This window comes from Eptatretus burgeri, chromosome 4 (assembly GCF_056783735.1).
Source record: "Eptatretus burgeri isolate ZD-2024b chromosome 4, Ebu_testis_v1, whole genome shotgun sequence".
In the NCBI taxonomy this organism is placed as follows: Eukaryota; Metazoa; Chordata; class Myxini; order Myxiniformes; family Myxinidae; genus Eptatretus; species Eptatretus burgeri.
This window is the reverse complement of record NC_140964.1, coordinates 64,092,753-64,109,231: the sequence shown is the minus strand read 5'-3', so window position 1 is coordinate 64,109,231 and position 16,479 is coordinate 64,092,753. Positions and strand designations below refer to the sequence as shown.

The 16,479-nt window shown below is 45.9% G+C and overlaps 1 protein-coding gene across 10 annotated transcripts in view; it reads right to left on the bottom strand.

The window, feature by feature from the left end:
* The window catches only part of MTRR (5-methyltetrahydrofolate-homocysteine methyltransferase reductase), an 88,084-nt gene that overhangs the window by 64,032 nt on the left and 7,573 nt on the right, over positions 1–16,479 (bottom strand). For all 10 annotated transcript variants that reach the window (XR_015057472.1, XM_085878439.1, XM_085878440.1 and 7 more), the window contains 2 exons: positions 13,815–13,932; positions 12,371–12,992 (listed from right to left, as the gene is read on the bottom strand). Coding sequence is in view for 9 of the 10 variants with exons in the window: in XM_085878439.1 (XP_085734565.1) it covers positions 12,371–12,992; positions 13,815–13,932 (740 nt within the window). In the remaining variant the exon portion in view is untranslated. The remainder of the gene's footprint in view (positions 1–12,370; positions 12,993–13,814; positions 13,933–16,479) is intronic.

Sequence of the window (16,479 nt, the reverse complement as noted above, 5' to 3'; positions counted from 1 at the left end):
CAATCAACCCGTTCTTAACTAGGGGGCCACGGCTAATAGGTTTCGAGGGGATTACTACGAAATATGCCTTATACAACACGTGCAAACAAACATGCATGCAGGACAAGACAGAGTACTTGGTGATGGCTCATGGACGAGAGGACCGTGTCCCAAAAGCACGAAGGTCGCTCGTAAAAACCAGTGGGTTTCCACGGGTTCGAACTCCAGCTCGAACGTGCCGCGAAGCAAGAAATGGCGGCGCAGCACTCCAGCTCCCGCCCAAGTCACTGCGTGCACGGTTCTCCTCAACGCGCTCTGGCTCTGCGCCACGTCGACGATGCGAGATTGCCGATCTCTCTCCAGGGTTCAGCACACGAATCCCGGCCTGGCCTGTTCTCCATACAAGGTCCCAGTCGAGGTCCGAGTTCCACAGGCGGATCACAACGTGTCGAGCCGTGAGGTGAGCAAGGACAGTCAGACGCTCCGGCGTATCCTCTCCGGCCTTCCTGCCTCGAATCCCGACTCCCGCTTCGTCCCTTCAGTTCCTCTCTCGGTCGAATCACCGACGTGCAGGTCGGTTCAGCGTCTCTCCCGGCAGACCCAACACTGTGCCTCCTTCGTTCGCTCGCCTCGAAGTGACTCCGAGCACGCCTCGAAAACCCGGCCGTTCCTCACACACAGCACTCCTTTCATCCCCTTTTCTTCTCTCCTTCGAGTCGTGAGGTGAATCGATGTGCAGGTTCCGCTTTCTCTGCCGGCCGATTCACCACTGCCTTTTTCTTTCCTCTCTCGCCTGGACACGCGAGCTCCTTCGACACACGTCTGTCTCGACGACACCCTGATCAAAGGCTCCTCCCCTTCACGTCACTTCCTGTCCAGGCCACACCCCTCGCTCTAGGCCACTCCTCTCAGCCGACTGGGAGGGGCCTATTCCGGAATGAGGAAGGAATAATAGCGATCTCTTGTTTCACCACCATACCACGAACACAAAAACAGTCTGTTACACCTCCCGACACACATATCGTCCCTTATACCACACAACCTATCTATACATGAATTTAATGGGGGAACTGAGCTAATTCTATATTTAGTATTCCCGTAAGGGCCATTTCCGTAACACTACCCCCACCTTTCTGAGCCTCCATCTGGGGCAGCCAACGGCAATGGCCCTGTCTAACGTACAACACAGATCTCCCATTTACTCTAACCCACAACAAGGGAAGCACTTAACTCCAAAAATCAAAGTGTCACAGTAAGATAAACCCCACTCAGCTTGCCAAACCACTCGTGTGCTCAGAAAGATCTGAAGACCAAGTGACACACGCCAGTGCCGCCTGGCACTCATCTGCACTCCACTCCAAAGTTCCTGTGAGGCTGATAGAGAAATTAAAATACAATTTCTAAATTGGATTTCTAAAGTCCAATCTAAAACTGCTCCTGGATGCAGCACCTCCAACTCTGTAAGAACCCACGCGGAGCTGTCCATTATGGTTCCTGTCCCCTGGCTCAAATTCTGTCCTGATGGCATTTCTATTTCCTCTTGCACTTCAAACCTATTTCCCATGGCTCCACTCATTCCATGCTCAGGACTCCCACACACAGCAGGCTGCACACATCCCAAGGTTATGTGTTGACCTTCCACACCTTCAACCTTGCCTGTGTACTGACCAACTGCCTTGCATTCCAGGGTTACATTCTCGACCGCCAGGTGAGTACTCACAGACACTTCGGCCTCGGCAACACATACCGGTGCTGTAGTCTGGACTGTGGGCTCACAGCATTCATTCACAGGCACTCTACACACACATTCAGGGGGCACGCATACGTGCACCCCATCGGACAGAGTCTCTTCGTTAACATAAAATTCAATTTCTACCCTAAGCTCATCGTCCGCACCATGTATGCATGTACCCACGCACCTGCTTCGTTCCAGTCACCTCTGTCCGGTCACTTCTCTCCAGCAGGTTACTCATCATTGGTTCGCCACTCTCCTCTGGGGCTGTCAGCTCCACACGCTGGACCTGCTCAAAATGTATCTCACTCGTCAACAACCCCGCATGCTCCCTTAATGTCTCAATCACCAGGGTTTGCTCTAAGTGTGGTGTCATCCGACGAGTGATGTCAATCAAGGTCCGCACCACTAACATTACTCCCTGTGGTGATGTCACACATCCCATATCATTGTGCTGTTCTACTTCCTGGCTCCATTTTCTTTTCCATTCGAGTTGTTCTTCCTCTCTGAGCCTTTTGAGTTGTTCATTATCTTTCCGGAGTTTTTCCATATCCGTGGACTCCAACTTTGCTCTCTCCTTGAGTTGGTTAATTTCAAACTCGAATTGTTTTTGTTTTCCACCCCACCATCTCTCATGTTTTTCATTCTCCAATCTCATCGTTTCTTTTAATTGGCTCATTTCCTTTTCCTGTTTCATTCGTCGTTCTTTCACTATCTCCGCGTACTTCAACCTTGCTTTCTCCTTTAGTTGTTCTTGTCCCTCTTTTTGTTTCCTCTTCCACTGTCTCTCTTGTTCCTCATTCTCCAATCTCATAGTTTCCTTCAATTGGCCGAGCTCCTTTTCCCGTTTCAATCGTCGTTCTTTCATTATCCCCGCGTACTTCAACCTTGCTTTCTCCTTCAGTTGTTCTTGTCTTTCTTTTTGTTTCATTCCTTGTTCTTTTTGTTTCTTATCCCACTGTCTCTGTTGTTCTTCCTTCTCCAATCTCATCGTTTCCTTCAATTGGTTGATCTCTCCTTCCTGCTTCATTCGTTGTTCTTTTTGTTTTCTATCCCACTGTCTCTCATGTTCTTCCTTCTCCAATCTCATCGCTTCCTTCAATTTGTTGATCTCCCTTTCCTGCTTCATTCCTTGTTCTTTTTGTTTCTTTTCCCACTATCTCTCATGTTCTTCCTTCTCCAATCTCATTGATTCCTTCAATTGGCTGATTTCCCTTTCCTGCTTCATTCCTTGTTCTTTCACTATCTCCTCGTACTCCATCCTTGCTTTTTCTTTCAATTGGTCAACCTCCAATTCATACTCTTTTTGTTTTTTATTCAACTGTCTCTCTTGTTCCTCATTCTGCAATCTCGTTGTTTCCTTCAGTTGGCCGATTTCCTTCTCCTGCTTTATTCCTTGTTCTTTCAGTACTCTTTCTTGCATCTCATTCTTTAGTCTTGCTTTGGCTTCTAGCTGTTCGATCTGCACAGTGTGGTTTCTTAACGTTTCATTCTCTGCTGTCGTTCTTTCTTCCTCCAACATTCTCATCTCGTTTTGTAATTCCGTCTCTTTGTTTTGGTGTTTCTGTAACTCAGAAGCTTTCTTTTCTAATTCCTTTCTCATCTCCGCACACTCTAACCTTGCTTTGGCTTCCAACTGTTTGATTTGCTCAGTGTGGTCCATTAACGTTTCATTCTCCGTTCTCGCTCTTTCCTCTCTCAAGATTCTCAGCTCGTCTTGTAATCCCGTCTCTTTGTCTTGATGTTCCTGTAACTCAGAAGCTTTTTTCCACAATTCCTCTCTCACTTTGCATGCTTCCTCACTCATTTCACCCATTTTCTTGCTTATCTCCGCCTCCCTTTCCAATGCTTCCATTCTCAATTCATCTCTTTTCTTACTGTATTCCTTTAGTTTTTTCTGCCATTCCTTTTCCATTCTTATCTCCCCTTCCAGGGTTTCTCTGTTAAACTGGCCTGCCCTTACCTCTCGCTTCAGTTGTTCCAATTTCCCATCTTGTTTGCATTTTTCCTTTCTCCTTCCTCCCTCATTTCTTACTGTAGTTCTTCGAACTGTTTTGACTTTTCAAATCATTCTTCCTTCCCTTGCTCCAGATGTTCCTCTCCTTTTTATCTTCTGTTCTAGGCTTTCTCTTTTCCAAATGCCTTCTTCTACCTCTCGCTTCAGTAGTTTCAATTCCACATCGTGCTCCCGTTTTTCCGTTTCCAGCTTAGTTTTCCATTCTCCTTCTAAGTTCTCTCTATCCCGGGAATTACTAATTTGCTCTTCCTCTATTCTTTCATTCAGTTTGCTCTTCGCATATTCCAACTGACGGGTATAAAACACTACTAAATTCTTTTTTCCACATAATTTGTCAACTCTGTTGGCTAAGTTATGTTTTTGCCACCGAATTCGTTCCAGTAAATCATCCAAACGCTGTGTCCCCCTCGTACACGTAATTTTGCTGAAGCTCGTCTGCATGCCGTTGTGACTCGTCCACTCCACTTTGCACCTCCTCGATATAGTCTTCATAACGCTTCACCTTTTCCAAGACATCCCCCAATTGTGCCTGAAGCTTGCCAATGTTCGCGTAGTCATCCTGCCACGCCTGCCATGGCACATGCCGTGACCACGTGGTCTGAATTGGTGGGCGGGAGCGTTTCCTTCGCGCCTTGTGGCTCGTTGCGCTATAATTAGCCCACTCCTGCTCCGTGTCACGCCGAGATGGAGACGCGCCGCCATTTTGCAACTCCATTTTCTTTATAATTTGCAAATTTTTCCTCCGATCCGTTCAAGCATAAAATCACTACCAATTGTTAACACAATCGGTGTTCTGCCAATTTACGGAGGTGGAAGCGGAGAGTTCATCATCCCACTCCTGATGACCAGTTGTTGCGGATCCGGGGTGGCGGGAATCTGAGCCGGTCCCTGGTGCCACGCTCACCACCACCGTCTCCGGGAGTCTATAACGCCGGCCAGCTCGGCACAGGCCTAGGGTCACGCGTCTTCAATCGCGATACCAATGTACTCCTGTACCTTACCAGTTGGGGAGATAGAACCCCTAGTTACAGACTGGCTTTGTCAGTGACCGAGCAGAGTCTACCAGTCTGTAACCATTTTGGTCTTATATGCCAATCGAACGGATTGTTCCTCGACGCGACACGCATTAATCCATAGCGGCAACGTCATCAGAATTAACCAGATCTATTGGGGACATCAGGGATCACAACACAAGCAATAACACGACAGTGGTTTTATTAACAATCAACCCGTTCTTAACTAGGGGATCACGGCTAATAGGTTTCGAGGGGATTACTACGAAATATGCCTTATACAACACGTGCAAACAAACATGCATGCAGGACAAGACAGAGTACATGGTGATGGCTCATGGACGAGAGGACCGTGTCCCAAAAGCACGAAGGTCGCTCGTATAAACCAGCGGGTTTCCACGGGTTCGAACTCCCGCTTGAACGTGCTGCGCAGCAAGAAATGGCGGCGCAGCACTGCAGCTCCCACCCAAGTCACCGCGTGCGCGGTTCTCCTCAGCGTGCTCTGGCTCCGCGCCACGTCGACGATGTGAGATCGCCGATCTCTCTCCAGGGTTCAGCACACGAATCCCGGCCTGGCCTGTTCTCCATACAAGGTCCCAGTCGAGGTCCGAGTTCCACAGGCGGAACACAACGTGTCGAGCCGTGAGGTGAGCAAGGACCGTCAGACGCTCCGGCGTATCCTCTCCGGCCTTCCTGCCTCGAAGCCCGACTCCCGCTTCGTCCCTTCAGTTCCTCTCTCGGTCGAATCACCGACGTGCAGGTCGGTTCAGCGTCTCTCCCGGCAGACCCAACACTGTGCCTCCTTCGTTCGCTCGCCTCGAAGTGACTCCGAGCACGCCTCGAGAACCCGGCCGTTCCTCACACACAGCACTCCTTTCATCCCCTTTTCTTCTCTCCTTCGAGTCGTGAGGTGAATTGATGTGCAGGTTCCGCTTTCTCTGCCGGCCGATTCACCACTGCCTTTTTCTTTTCTCTCTCGCCTCGACACGCGAGCTCCTTCGACACACGTCTGTCTCGGCGACTCCCTAACCAAAGGCTCCTCCCCTTCACGTCACTTCCTGTCCAGGCCACACCCCTCGCTCTAGGCCACTCCTCTCAGCCGACTGGGAGAACCCTATTCCGGAATGAGGAAGGAATAATAGCGATTTCTCATTTCACTCGTTTCCCCACCATAGCACGAACACAAAAACAGTCTGTTACACCTCCCGACACACACATATCGTCCCTTATACCACACAACCTATCTATACATGAATTTAATGGGGGAACTGAGCTAATTTTATATTTAGTATTCCCGTAAGGGCCATTTCCGTAACAATATATTAATACTGAAGGACCAATTTTGTGCTCCTCCGAGCGGTCGCGTCACGTTTTTCTCGGTACTGTGACCTGGACTGAAAGAAACTTCGTACCTGTAAGAGTGCATCGCACATAGTGGCAATAGTCAACTTTCAACTCTGAAGCAGAATAAACACTTTTCGTTTTACATTCGTTTACATGGCGACGTGTGACGTCACCGCTGAGAGAAGTCAGGACGTCATGACATCATCGGTCATTCGCTGACGTCATTACATCTGTTGTCGACAGACCGTTACCGCTGAGAGGTGCAATTCCACTCCTCGGAAATAGCGTCTGCAATGTAAAACCCTCTTCTGCACATGCTGACTACCTCAGAATGTGAATTTGACACAAAAAATGTAACAAGAAACATTGTATCTTCTATATATTATTACTGAAGGACCAATTTTGTACTCCTCCTGGCGGTCGCGTCACGTTTTTCTCGGTACTGTGACCTGGACTAAAAGAAACTTAGTACCTGTAAGAGTGCATCGCACATAGCGGCAAGCCAACTTTCAACTCTGAAGCAGAATAAACACTTTTCGTTGAGACGGGGGCGAGGAGTGAAGAGGCGGGGGCAGGGAGTGAAGAGGCGGGGGGGGGCAAGGTAAGCAAATTTTTGGGTGGGGGTAAGCAAATTGAAAGCGGGAGATGGGGGAAATATGGCGGGGGATGAGTGGTCGGGGGCTGGGGTGAATTAGGCGGGGTTGAGTGTGACGGGGTGGACAGGGGGGCGGGGGCCCGGGGGCAGGTGGGGCGGGGAATCAAGAGACGAGGGCGTGGAGTGATGAGGCAGGGGTGGGGCCGGGGTAATTAATTTTTTGGGCGGGGGTGGGAGGCAGGGGGGAATGGGGCAGGGGCAGGGGATGAGTATGCGGGGGCAAGCACGCCCTGTCCAGTCCATGTCCCTCGAGTGTGGGTGAGCTGGTGAGGGTGGTTGAATGAACAGAATCAGTCTGTGACAGGGTTTCGGCTAGTCGTATTTGTTACTCTGAGTCATGTGCAGAATCAATATTACGGGGTAGGAGGACAGCAAAACACCAGTGGTGACAGAGAGTTGGCACACACCTGTACAAAGGTAATTGCATTCTGACAATCAATCATGTGTTAAAGTGGGCTAATCAGAATAGTGGACTAATCCATGGTTGGGTCGTCGGCGACGAAACCGTCTCCCCCACCCGGTTTTTTGATGAGGAGGGTGTTTGGATATGAACACCCAGCAGGATTAAAAACGAAACCTGTCAAAGGGCGGAGGAGCTCCTTGTGAGCCAACGGCCATCCATATCTAGTGCCCAACTGTGTCTGCGGACGTCCTCCTGCAGTTGGGTTACTTATTTTTAGGAGGTTGGTAGCAGGATTTGCACTCCGGCCACCATAAAACACTTCATTCCACAAAACACAAAGAAATCTGAAAACCCACTCCGTGGGAGTACCTCCTGTGCAGCTTCCCTTCGCAGGGCAGCTCACTGGATGATGGGATTGGGGCAAAGCCTTCAGGACCCCCAATCTTTGATGATAGGAGGGAATCCACGGGGTAACATTCCCGGGTCAGATTGCGGGAGAGTGTGTCGGAGTGGTGCTGAGGTGTCGTCCACCAGACGGCGGTCTCCTTGGGTTAACCTGAGGCGGTCCCTTCGGGTGGGTGCCTGGAATGTCCTATCCCTAAGAGAGGATGATCACCTGTCTCTGTTATCATCTGAGCTCAAGCGTTTGGACAACGCTATTGCAGCACTCTCTGATGTTCGGAGACGGGATTGTGGCGAGATCATGGTGGGTGGTTACACCGACTATTGGTCTAGTCGCTCTGATGGTTACCATTCCCAAGGAGTTGCTGCAGCTGTGTCCAATAAGCTGACTCCAATGATAATTGAGGTAACACCAGTCAACGAGCATATTATGAGACTAAGGATTCGTCACTCCTTAGGTGTCATTTCCCTGGTCTTTTTATGCTCCGACTGAGGCGAGTGATCTCAACGTGAAGGATGCATTCGATGCCACGCTCGAATCTGTGGTTGATCAGTGTCCCAGACGAGATACACTTCTAGTCTTGGGGGATTTCAATGCATCGACTGGAACTGATAGGGATGGTTATGAGACGTGTGTTGGTCCCCATGGGTCAGGAACTATGAACCAGAATAGCACTAAGTTCCTTGACTTTGCAAGAAGTCATGGATTCAGGGTGGCCAGTTCATGGTTTCAGCGCCGACAAACTCATCACTGGACTTGGTATTCCAACGCTGGCGGTGTGGCAAAGGAGATTGACCATGTCCTCGTTGATGGTCGCTGGAGGATGATCCAGAACTGCAGGGTTTACCGGAGTGCTCAGTTCCTCAATACTGACCACCGGCTTGTTGCAGCAACTCTGAAGTTGCACCTTAAATCCAGGAGAATGGTACCATCCCAGCCTAGGCTGGATGTTGGCAAGCCCAAAGATGAGAGGGTAGCTGAGGAGTTTGCAAACAAGCTGAGTGGAGATTTGGGGGGTCTGGGTGCTTTGGGAGGTCCGGAAGAGTTGAGGAGTGCTTTCAAGCCCACCGTCCTTGATGTTGCCGGTGGATGTCTTGGAACTCACCATAGGGCAAAGAAGAATTTTGTATCTCAAGGGACACTGGATACCATTTATTTGTCTCAGGTCCAGGCTGAATGGCAGAGCTGAGCTGTTCAGGGAGCTGAGGCGTAAAACTGTACGTGTGCTAAGGGTGGACAAGGAGGCCTATGTGCGAGGAATCTGTGAGGGGGTAGAGTATCAACTGTGGTCAAGGGATTCTCGTCCTGCTTGCAGGGGAATTCGTGCATTGCATTCATCCAAGCCCGTCCCTCGGTGCACTGCAGTGAGAGCAGAGGGTGGTAGGCTCTTGACAGAGGAGTCCGAAGTGAAGGCCCGCTGGGCCGGTTACTTTGAGCGGTTGTACCAGGCTGATCCACCAGCTGTCGAGTTGGACGTCAGGGGTGTTACAATCCCTGTTGCTAACCCTCCAATCAACTGTGGTCCACCTTTGCTTGTGGAAACACAAGCTGCGGTGAACCGGTTGAAATGGGGTAAAGCTCCAGGGATCTGTGGCATCCATGCTGAACTTCTCAAGGCTGGTGGAAATGCTGCACTCGTGTCGTTGCATGCAGTTCTGTGCTCTGCCTGGAACACAGGCATCATTCCCAACTGACTGGAAGAGGGGCCTTGTTGTCCCTCTCTGGAAAAGGAAGGGTGATTGCCAAGATTGCAACAACTACCGAGGGGTGACGCTGCTCTCAGTGCTGGACAAGGTCTTTGCTCGGATAATTATTGATGGGGTTCGCCACCATCTGCTTGAGCACCAGCATCCAGAGCAGTCAGGCTTTTCACCAAAGAGGTCAACGATTGACTCTATCCTTGCTCTTCGGGTCCTCACCGAACGCAGATGAGAGTTTCGGCAGGGGCTGCTTGCAGCCTATGGTGATCTCTGTAAATCGTTCGATTCAGGGAAACGGGATGCCCTCTGGAAGATTCTTGGTCTTCGTGGGGTGCCACCAAAACTAATCGATCTGATGTCTGAACTCTACTCTGGTACTGAGAGTGCTGTGAGATGTGGTGGTACCACCTCTGACTTATTTCCAGTTGTTACTGGAGTTCATCAAAGGGTGTGTACTGGCCCCCACACTTTTCAGCACTTGTATGGACTGGATTCTTGGGAGGATGTCAGAGAGATCAAGCTGCGGTGTAACGTTTGGGAATGTCAAGACCTCTCACCTTGATTTCACAGATGATGCAGTCATCTTTGCGGAGACTTTAGATATCCTTTTGGGGGCCCTCGAGGTGCTGAATGAGGAGTCCGAGACACTGGGATTATGGGTTTCCTGGGTCAAAACTAAGATCCAGGCTTTCAATGACATCTTGGATGCTGCTGTCCTGTCTGTGCCTGTTTGTGGTGAGCATGTTGAGGTCGTGGAGAGATTCACTTACCGTGGCAGTGATATTCATGTCTCTGCTGGCTGTGAGTCAGAGGTCAATAGACGTCTGGGTCGGGCCTGGGGAGCCATGGATTCATTGGATAATGGGGTGTGGCGCTGCCGGTACCTGTGCGGGAGGACGAAAGTCCAAGTCTTCAGGTCCTTGGTGCTTCCAGTCTTGCCCTATGGATGTGAGACTTGGACTCTGACCAAGGATCTGAGACAGAGACTTAATTCCTTTGGTACCAGGTCTCTTCGGAGAATCCTTGGCTATTGCTGGTCGGACTTTGTGTCTAATGAGCGGTTGCTGAGAGAGACTCAAATGAGATTTGTTACCTCCATAGTCCGTGAGCATCGGCTGCGGCTGTATGGGCATGTGGCTCGTTTTCCTGACGCTGATCCTGCTCACCAGATTCTCTCAGCGAGGGAGTCTCGTGAGTGGAGGAGGTTAATGGGCCGACCACGTTCCTCGTGGTTGCAGCAGGTTGATCGGCATATCAAGGAGATGGGGATGGCCAGACGGAGGCCTTTGGAGTACTGGCGGAAAGTGGATGCAGCGACGCACTGCTCTGGCGCATGCTCCCATACCTGACCTGACCTGAATCAGAATAGTGAAAGAATACATATTTTTTTATATTTGCTCATATGATGTCCAGTGGAGTGAAGAAAAAGTGAACTTGAGTTCCACTGCTCTTCTCTGATGTGGAGTTAGGAATTGTATGCTGTCCTGTTTCTCATGGCAACCATATGTCTGGATTACTTTCCAATGCATCCTCAGTTTAACTTCATGATTTTGATGAATTTCCAATGTTTAATTTCATGATTGTGATGAATTTGCAATGTTGAATTTAATGATTTTGATGAATTTCCAAAGGTGAATTTGATTTTGATGAATTTACAATGTTGAATTTGATTTTGATGTATTTCCAATGTTTAATTTGATGATTTTGCTGAATTTACAATATTGAATTAACAATGTTTAATCTGATGATTTTGATGAATTTACAATGTTGTATTTGATTTTGATGAATTTCCAATGTTTATTTTAATTATTTTGATGAATTTCCAATATTGAATTTGATGAATTTACAATGTTGAATTTAATGATTTTGATGAATTTACAATGTTGAATTTGTTTTGAAGAATTTCCAATGTTTAGTTTAATGATTTTGATGAATTTCCAATGTTTAATTTAATGACTTTGATGAATTTACAATGTTGTATTTGATTTTGATGAATTTACAATGTTTAATTTCATGATTTTGATGAATTTACAATGTTGTATTTGATTTTGATGAATTTCCAATGTTGAATTTGATTTTGAAGAATTTCCAATGTTTAGTTTAATGATTTTGATGAATTTACTATGTTGTGTTTGATTTTGATGAATTTACAATGTTTAATTTAATGATTTTGATGAATTTACAATGTTGTATTTGATTTTGATGAATTTACAATGTTTAATTTGATGATTTTGATGAATTTACAATGTTGTATTTGATTTTGATGAATTTCCAATGTTTAATCAAATGATTTAGATGAATTTACGATGTTTAATTTGATGATTTTGATGAATTTACAATGATGTATTTGATTTTGATGAATTTCCAATGTTTAATCTAATGATTTTGATGAATTTACGATGTTTAATATGAAGATTTTGATGAATTTACAATGTTTAATTTGATGATTTTGATGAATTTCCAATATTGAATTTGATTTTGATAAATTTCCAATGTTTAATTTGATTAGTTTGATGCATTTACAATGTTGAATATGATGATTTTGTTGAATTTAAATATATTAACATATAGATGCTTCAGAGTTGAAGGTTGACTATTGCCACTATGTGTGATGGACTCTTACAGGTACGAAGTTTCTTTCAGTCCAGGTCACAGCACCGAGGAAAACGTGACGCAACCGCTAGGAGGAGCACAAAATTGGTCCTTCAGTATTAATATATAGATAATGGAATAAAATTTAAAAAAATAACATTACAACCTCATTATGCTATATTATAGTCATCCACATTATGCACATCTACATGTCCACAATTCTGAGTGCATTTGTTCTCGGTACAGCAGCAGACAAGTCAATGTGAAATTAGGGGAGAGTTCTGCATCTGCACACCGACGTCAAGGTACGTTATGAAGTGACTTGCCGGTAAAAACAATTCACCATACGGAAGAGTAAAGGCAGAGATTAGCACAATTCATAGTTAAATTCCACCTGGTAGATTCCATTTTAAAATATCTCAAATCCAAATTATTTTTTCTAGAAAATGTATTAACATTTGAGTAGAATATGAATACTTTGAAGGTATATCTCAATGTTTTGATCGATTTAGCACTGTTACTGATGACTTACATTGAAATGGGTGTTGCGCTGAATGTCTATGTCCAGGAAGGATGCCGGGAGAGAGGGCACATTCAGCGCCACATTGGACAAATGCGGCACAGGCTTGGTCCAGGCAGACGTAGATTGTGAATTTGCAGGAGATGAATGAGATTTAGTCTCGGAAGATGAAGTGATGCTCAGGCTGCAACAGCTCATTGACAGTACAGTGATCGATCTATCATCTCCTAAACTCCCAGTCCCATGTTCCTCTCCCTGTGAAATGGATGCAGCATCTCTGGGTTTTGGGGAAGTAAAAGGCCCAAGAGCCTCACATGTCCCTATGGATGCTTTATCCAGCCTCACACTTTTCTCATTGAATGCCTCCAAATTCTTGTCATCGTTAAAAAGCACAGGAGCAGTTTTACCTCCTCCTTTAATATGACAAGGAGCTGACATGTCAGAGACAGCGTTTGTATTTGTTACAATAAACTCGCTTTCTTCAACATTGTCAATGCAACCTTTGCTTCCAACAACTGGGTCTCTACCAGTTGTCATGGTGTTCTCCTTAGCCTGGTTCCATTGCCGTCCACAAAGCTCCTTTTTGAGGGCTTCCCACAGGCCTTCTATCCACGGCTCGGCAACTTCTTCAACCCTACATACAAAAACAAGGTCACACGAGTGGTTATATTTGATTTGACATTCTTCAACATATTAAACCGCCAAGAGATCCAGTAAACGACGATTATGTAAACGACAGCCACACCACTTGGTAATCCTTGAAATATGCAAGAGTAATGGTAGAAGCATCAACGAAGTCACTTCAACCATCCTTCTTCAGAAACAGGTGTAATATAGAGGCAGTTGTTATGTTTAGACATGTTGAAAACAGGATGAAAAACCTGGAATCAAATAAATAATCTCACAGAGACTTCAAATAATATTTATCATTTGTATTTCAGGTTTAGCATCTGATTCCGCCATGAGCATCATTTGGCTTCAGAAAGTTTATTCTGCAGAGCCTGCAAGTCTGCAAAACTATCTGGATCAGAAGAATAATGAGAGTAAAGAGGGGGTATAGGAGGATGTATGAACTAAGGGAGGAGATTGATGTGAGGATGAGCTTCACAGAGATCAGTAAAGAGCCGGCTGAGGTGGATTGGGCATGTTATGCAGATGGAGGATGAGAGAATGACAAAGAAAGTGAATAGCTTGGAAGAGCAAGGTAGGAGGAAAAGAGATAGACCTCTGCTGAGATGGTAAGATTGTGTGAGGAGGAATGCAAGTTTGATGGGGGTGGCAGGAGAATGGAGAGAGTTGGTTGGGGATTGAGGACAGTGGAGAAGTACTGCACAAAAGGTGGGGCAGCAGCAGCTTGGTACCATTAGGCCTCACCCCCATATAAATGGAAATGAGGAAGAAGAAGTAATTTGTTCTTCCTACAATCCTATTAAATAAAGGACTTTAAACTACTCACCCAACAGCATCATCACAGTGACCAGTGGGGTAGAATCGGTGGCCACCAAGCTTAGCCAGGTGTTGGTCAATGGTACGGCCACAGTTGCAGAAGTTTGTGTAATTACTGTCACCCAGAGCTGGTATGAAGGTAAAAGGTTAAAGAGGAACACATTGAAGATGATAGAAAGTGGTGTTATGAATCAGATAAAAACATTTTGTCTCATCTCTGAATGCTCTAGAATAAAACAGTCTCATTCATGTATGAGGTGGGTACAATGTTGCATGATCGTGTCTATGTGCTCAGGTGCTCATTCCACTGTGAGCATAGCTCATCAAGATGCAAACTTGGAATAACTGTGGTTCTAATCAATTGTTCCATCCCATGAACAGTGAGAAGTAAGACAATGAACTCCACAAGATGAATGGATCATAGTAATAATATGTAGATAGCTCATAGAACAAAACAAGCAAAAAAAACATGTGGTAATTGGTCTGCCGTGAATAAAAGAGAAGCTGACATTTCTGGCCTTACGCTGCTGCATTGGAGCAAAATAGAAAGGAAATCGGGTGGGGGTTGGTGAACACCTTACCCGACACAGTCTTGAGTTCGTAGAACACCTTACCCCAGGCTGTCTTGAGAAAAAGGGCATGTGACTTTATTGGAACTTTGACATGCGATTTTATTGGAGAAGAAGAAGCAGAAGAAGAATCTCGAAGTTGGAGGTAAGGTGGACATCAGAGAGAGTGGTGATCAGATCCAGGAAAGTATTGATACTTGCATAGATTGGGCAAAATATTGGCAGGTGGAATTTAATCTGAGTAAGTAAGTGTAAGGTGTTGGGGATGATAAAGAATAATGAAAATAGAGATGACATTATGCAAGGGGTAATTTTTGAGCGTGTCACACAGGAGAAGGATCTGGGGGTGGTAATAGATACGAGAGGTAAGCAATGAGCACAGTGCCAGGCAGCTGTAGGTAAAACAAATTGGGTTTTAGGTTGTATTCGGAGGGAGATAATTTATAAATCAAAAGAGGTAGTGTTAACTTTGTACAGGAATTTAGTGAGGCCCACATATAGAATATTGTGTGCAGTTTTGGTCACCACAGCTCCGAAAGGATATAAATGCCATGGAGAGGATTCAATGCAGGGCTGATCGATTGATTCTGGGCTGAGCTAGACTCAGCGATGAGGGGCGGCTGAAGGAGACAGGGCTTTTTACACGAGAAAGGAGGCGGTTATGAGGAGATGTTTAAGATAATGAAAGGTAGAGATAAAATAAGTGCAGAGGAATTATTCAGCAGAGTAGGCAGTGATAGCACCAGGGGTCATAGCCTGAGAGTAAATAAGAGAAGAGTTAACATGGCAGTAAGACAGGGGTCTTTTACTCAGGGTAGTTAATGCTTGGAATGGTCTCCCTGGAAAGGTCGTGGCAGCAGAAATGCAGATAAGTTTAAATTGGAACAAGTATGAAGACGACAATGGTTCACGAGCGGTATTTGATGATGTAGATTGTTTCAGAAGTCAAGGATGAGACAATGTGATAATGTTTGACCAAGTTATAAAAATGATCAACATGATGTGGTACGAGTGACAGGTTATTAGCTGCAAAATGTCAAAAACCCGGTTTCGTTCAACAACTTTCAAAATTTGACCTTTGCATAACCTTTAAAGGTCACAAAACAATGTTGTGAACATTAAAATAAGGAAACAGGATACGTATAGCTTATTGGAGTTAGTTTGTGGAAGAAGGTCGAAAACCCGGTTCGATTCCCACAACTTTGAAAATTTGACCTTTGTGAACTTTAAAGGTCAAAGGTCAAGGATTATGACCTTTGGTGCAAAACTTCCTCTGGAACATTCCAGGAACAAAATAACGTCATACAGGCTATATGGCATTTCACACTCCTCGGATTATCCATATGTTGATGAAATCAGCGTAAAAACAAACTTGAAGGGGGCACCACGGGCAAGGTGTTCGAGATAGAGCAAAATGGTTTCAACACTTTAGGTGGGGAATGACCTCAAGATTATGCATAAAAAATATTGTCATACTAGCTCTCAAAGTTTAGGCGGTCGTATGATTTTTATGCCAAAATTCGAAATTTTCAAAGTTTGTGACCTTGTGACCTTGACCTTGGGACGAAAATGAAAAATTGAGCTCCGTGGGGCTATGCAGGTGCCATTGGGCTAAACAAATACCAAAACCCCTGCCAGATTCGACAAACCCCTCGGAGAAGATGGATTTTTATGTCAAAATTCGCAATTTTCTAAGTTCGTGACCTTGTGACCTTGACCTTGGGATGAAAATGAAAAGTCGAGCTCCGTGGGGCTATGCAGGTGCCATTGGGCTAACCAAATACGGAAACCCCTGCCAGATTCGACAAACCCCATAGGAGAAGATGTAAATTGAAATCAGCTACCCCCTAAAAACACAATTCGCAATTTTCTAAGTTCGTGACCTTGACCTTGGGAAGAAAATGAAAAAAAAAAAATCGAGCTCCGTGGGGATATGCAGGTGTCGTTGGACTAACCAAATACTGAAACCTCCGTCAGATTCGACAAACCCCCTCAGAGAAGATGCAAATTGAAATCGGCTACCCCCTAAAAACACAATTTTTGGGCGTGCCTCCGCCCATAATGGGCGCACCATGCCCATCCTCAGGAAAACACAACTAGATCATG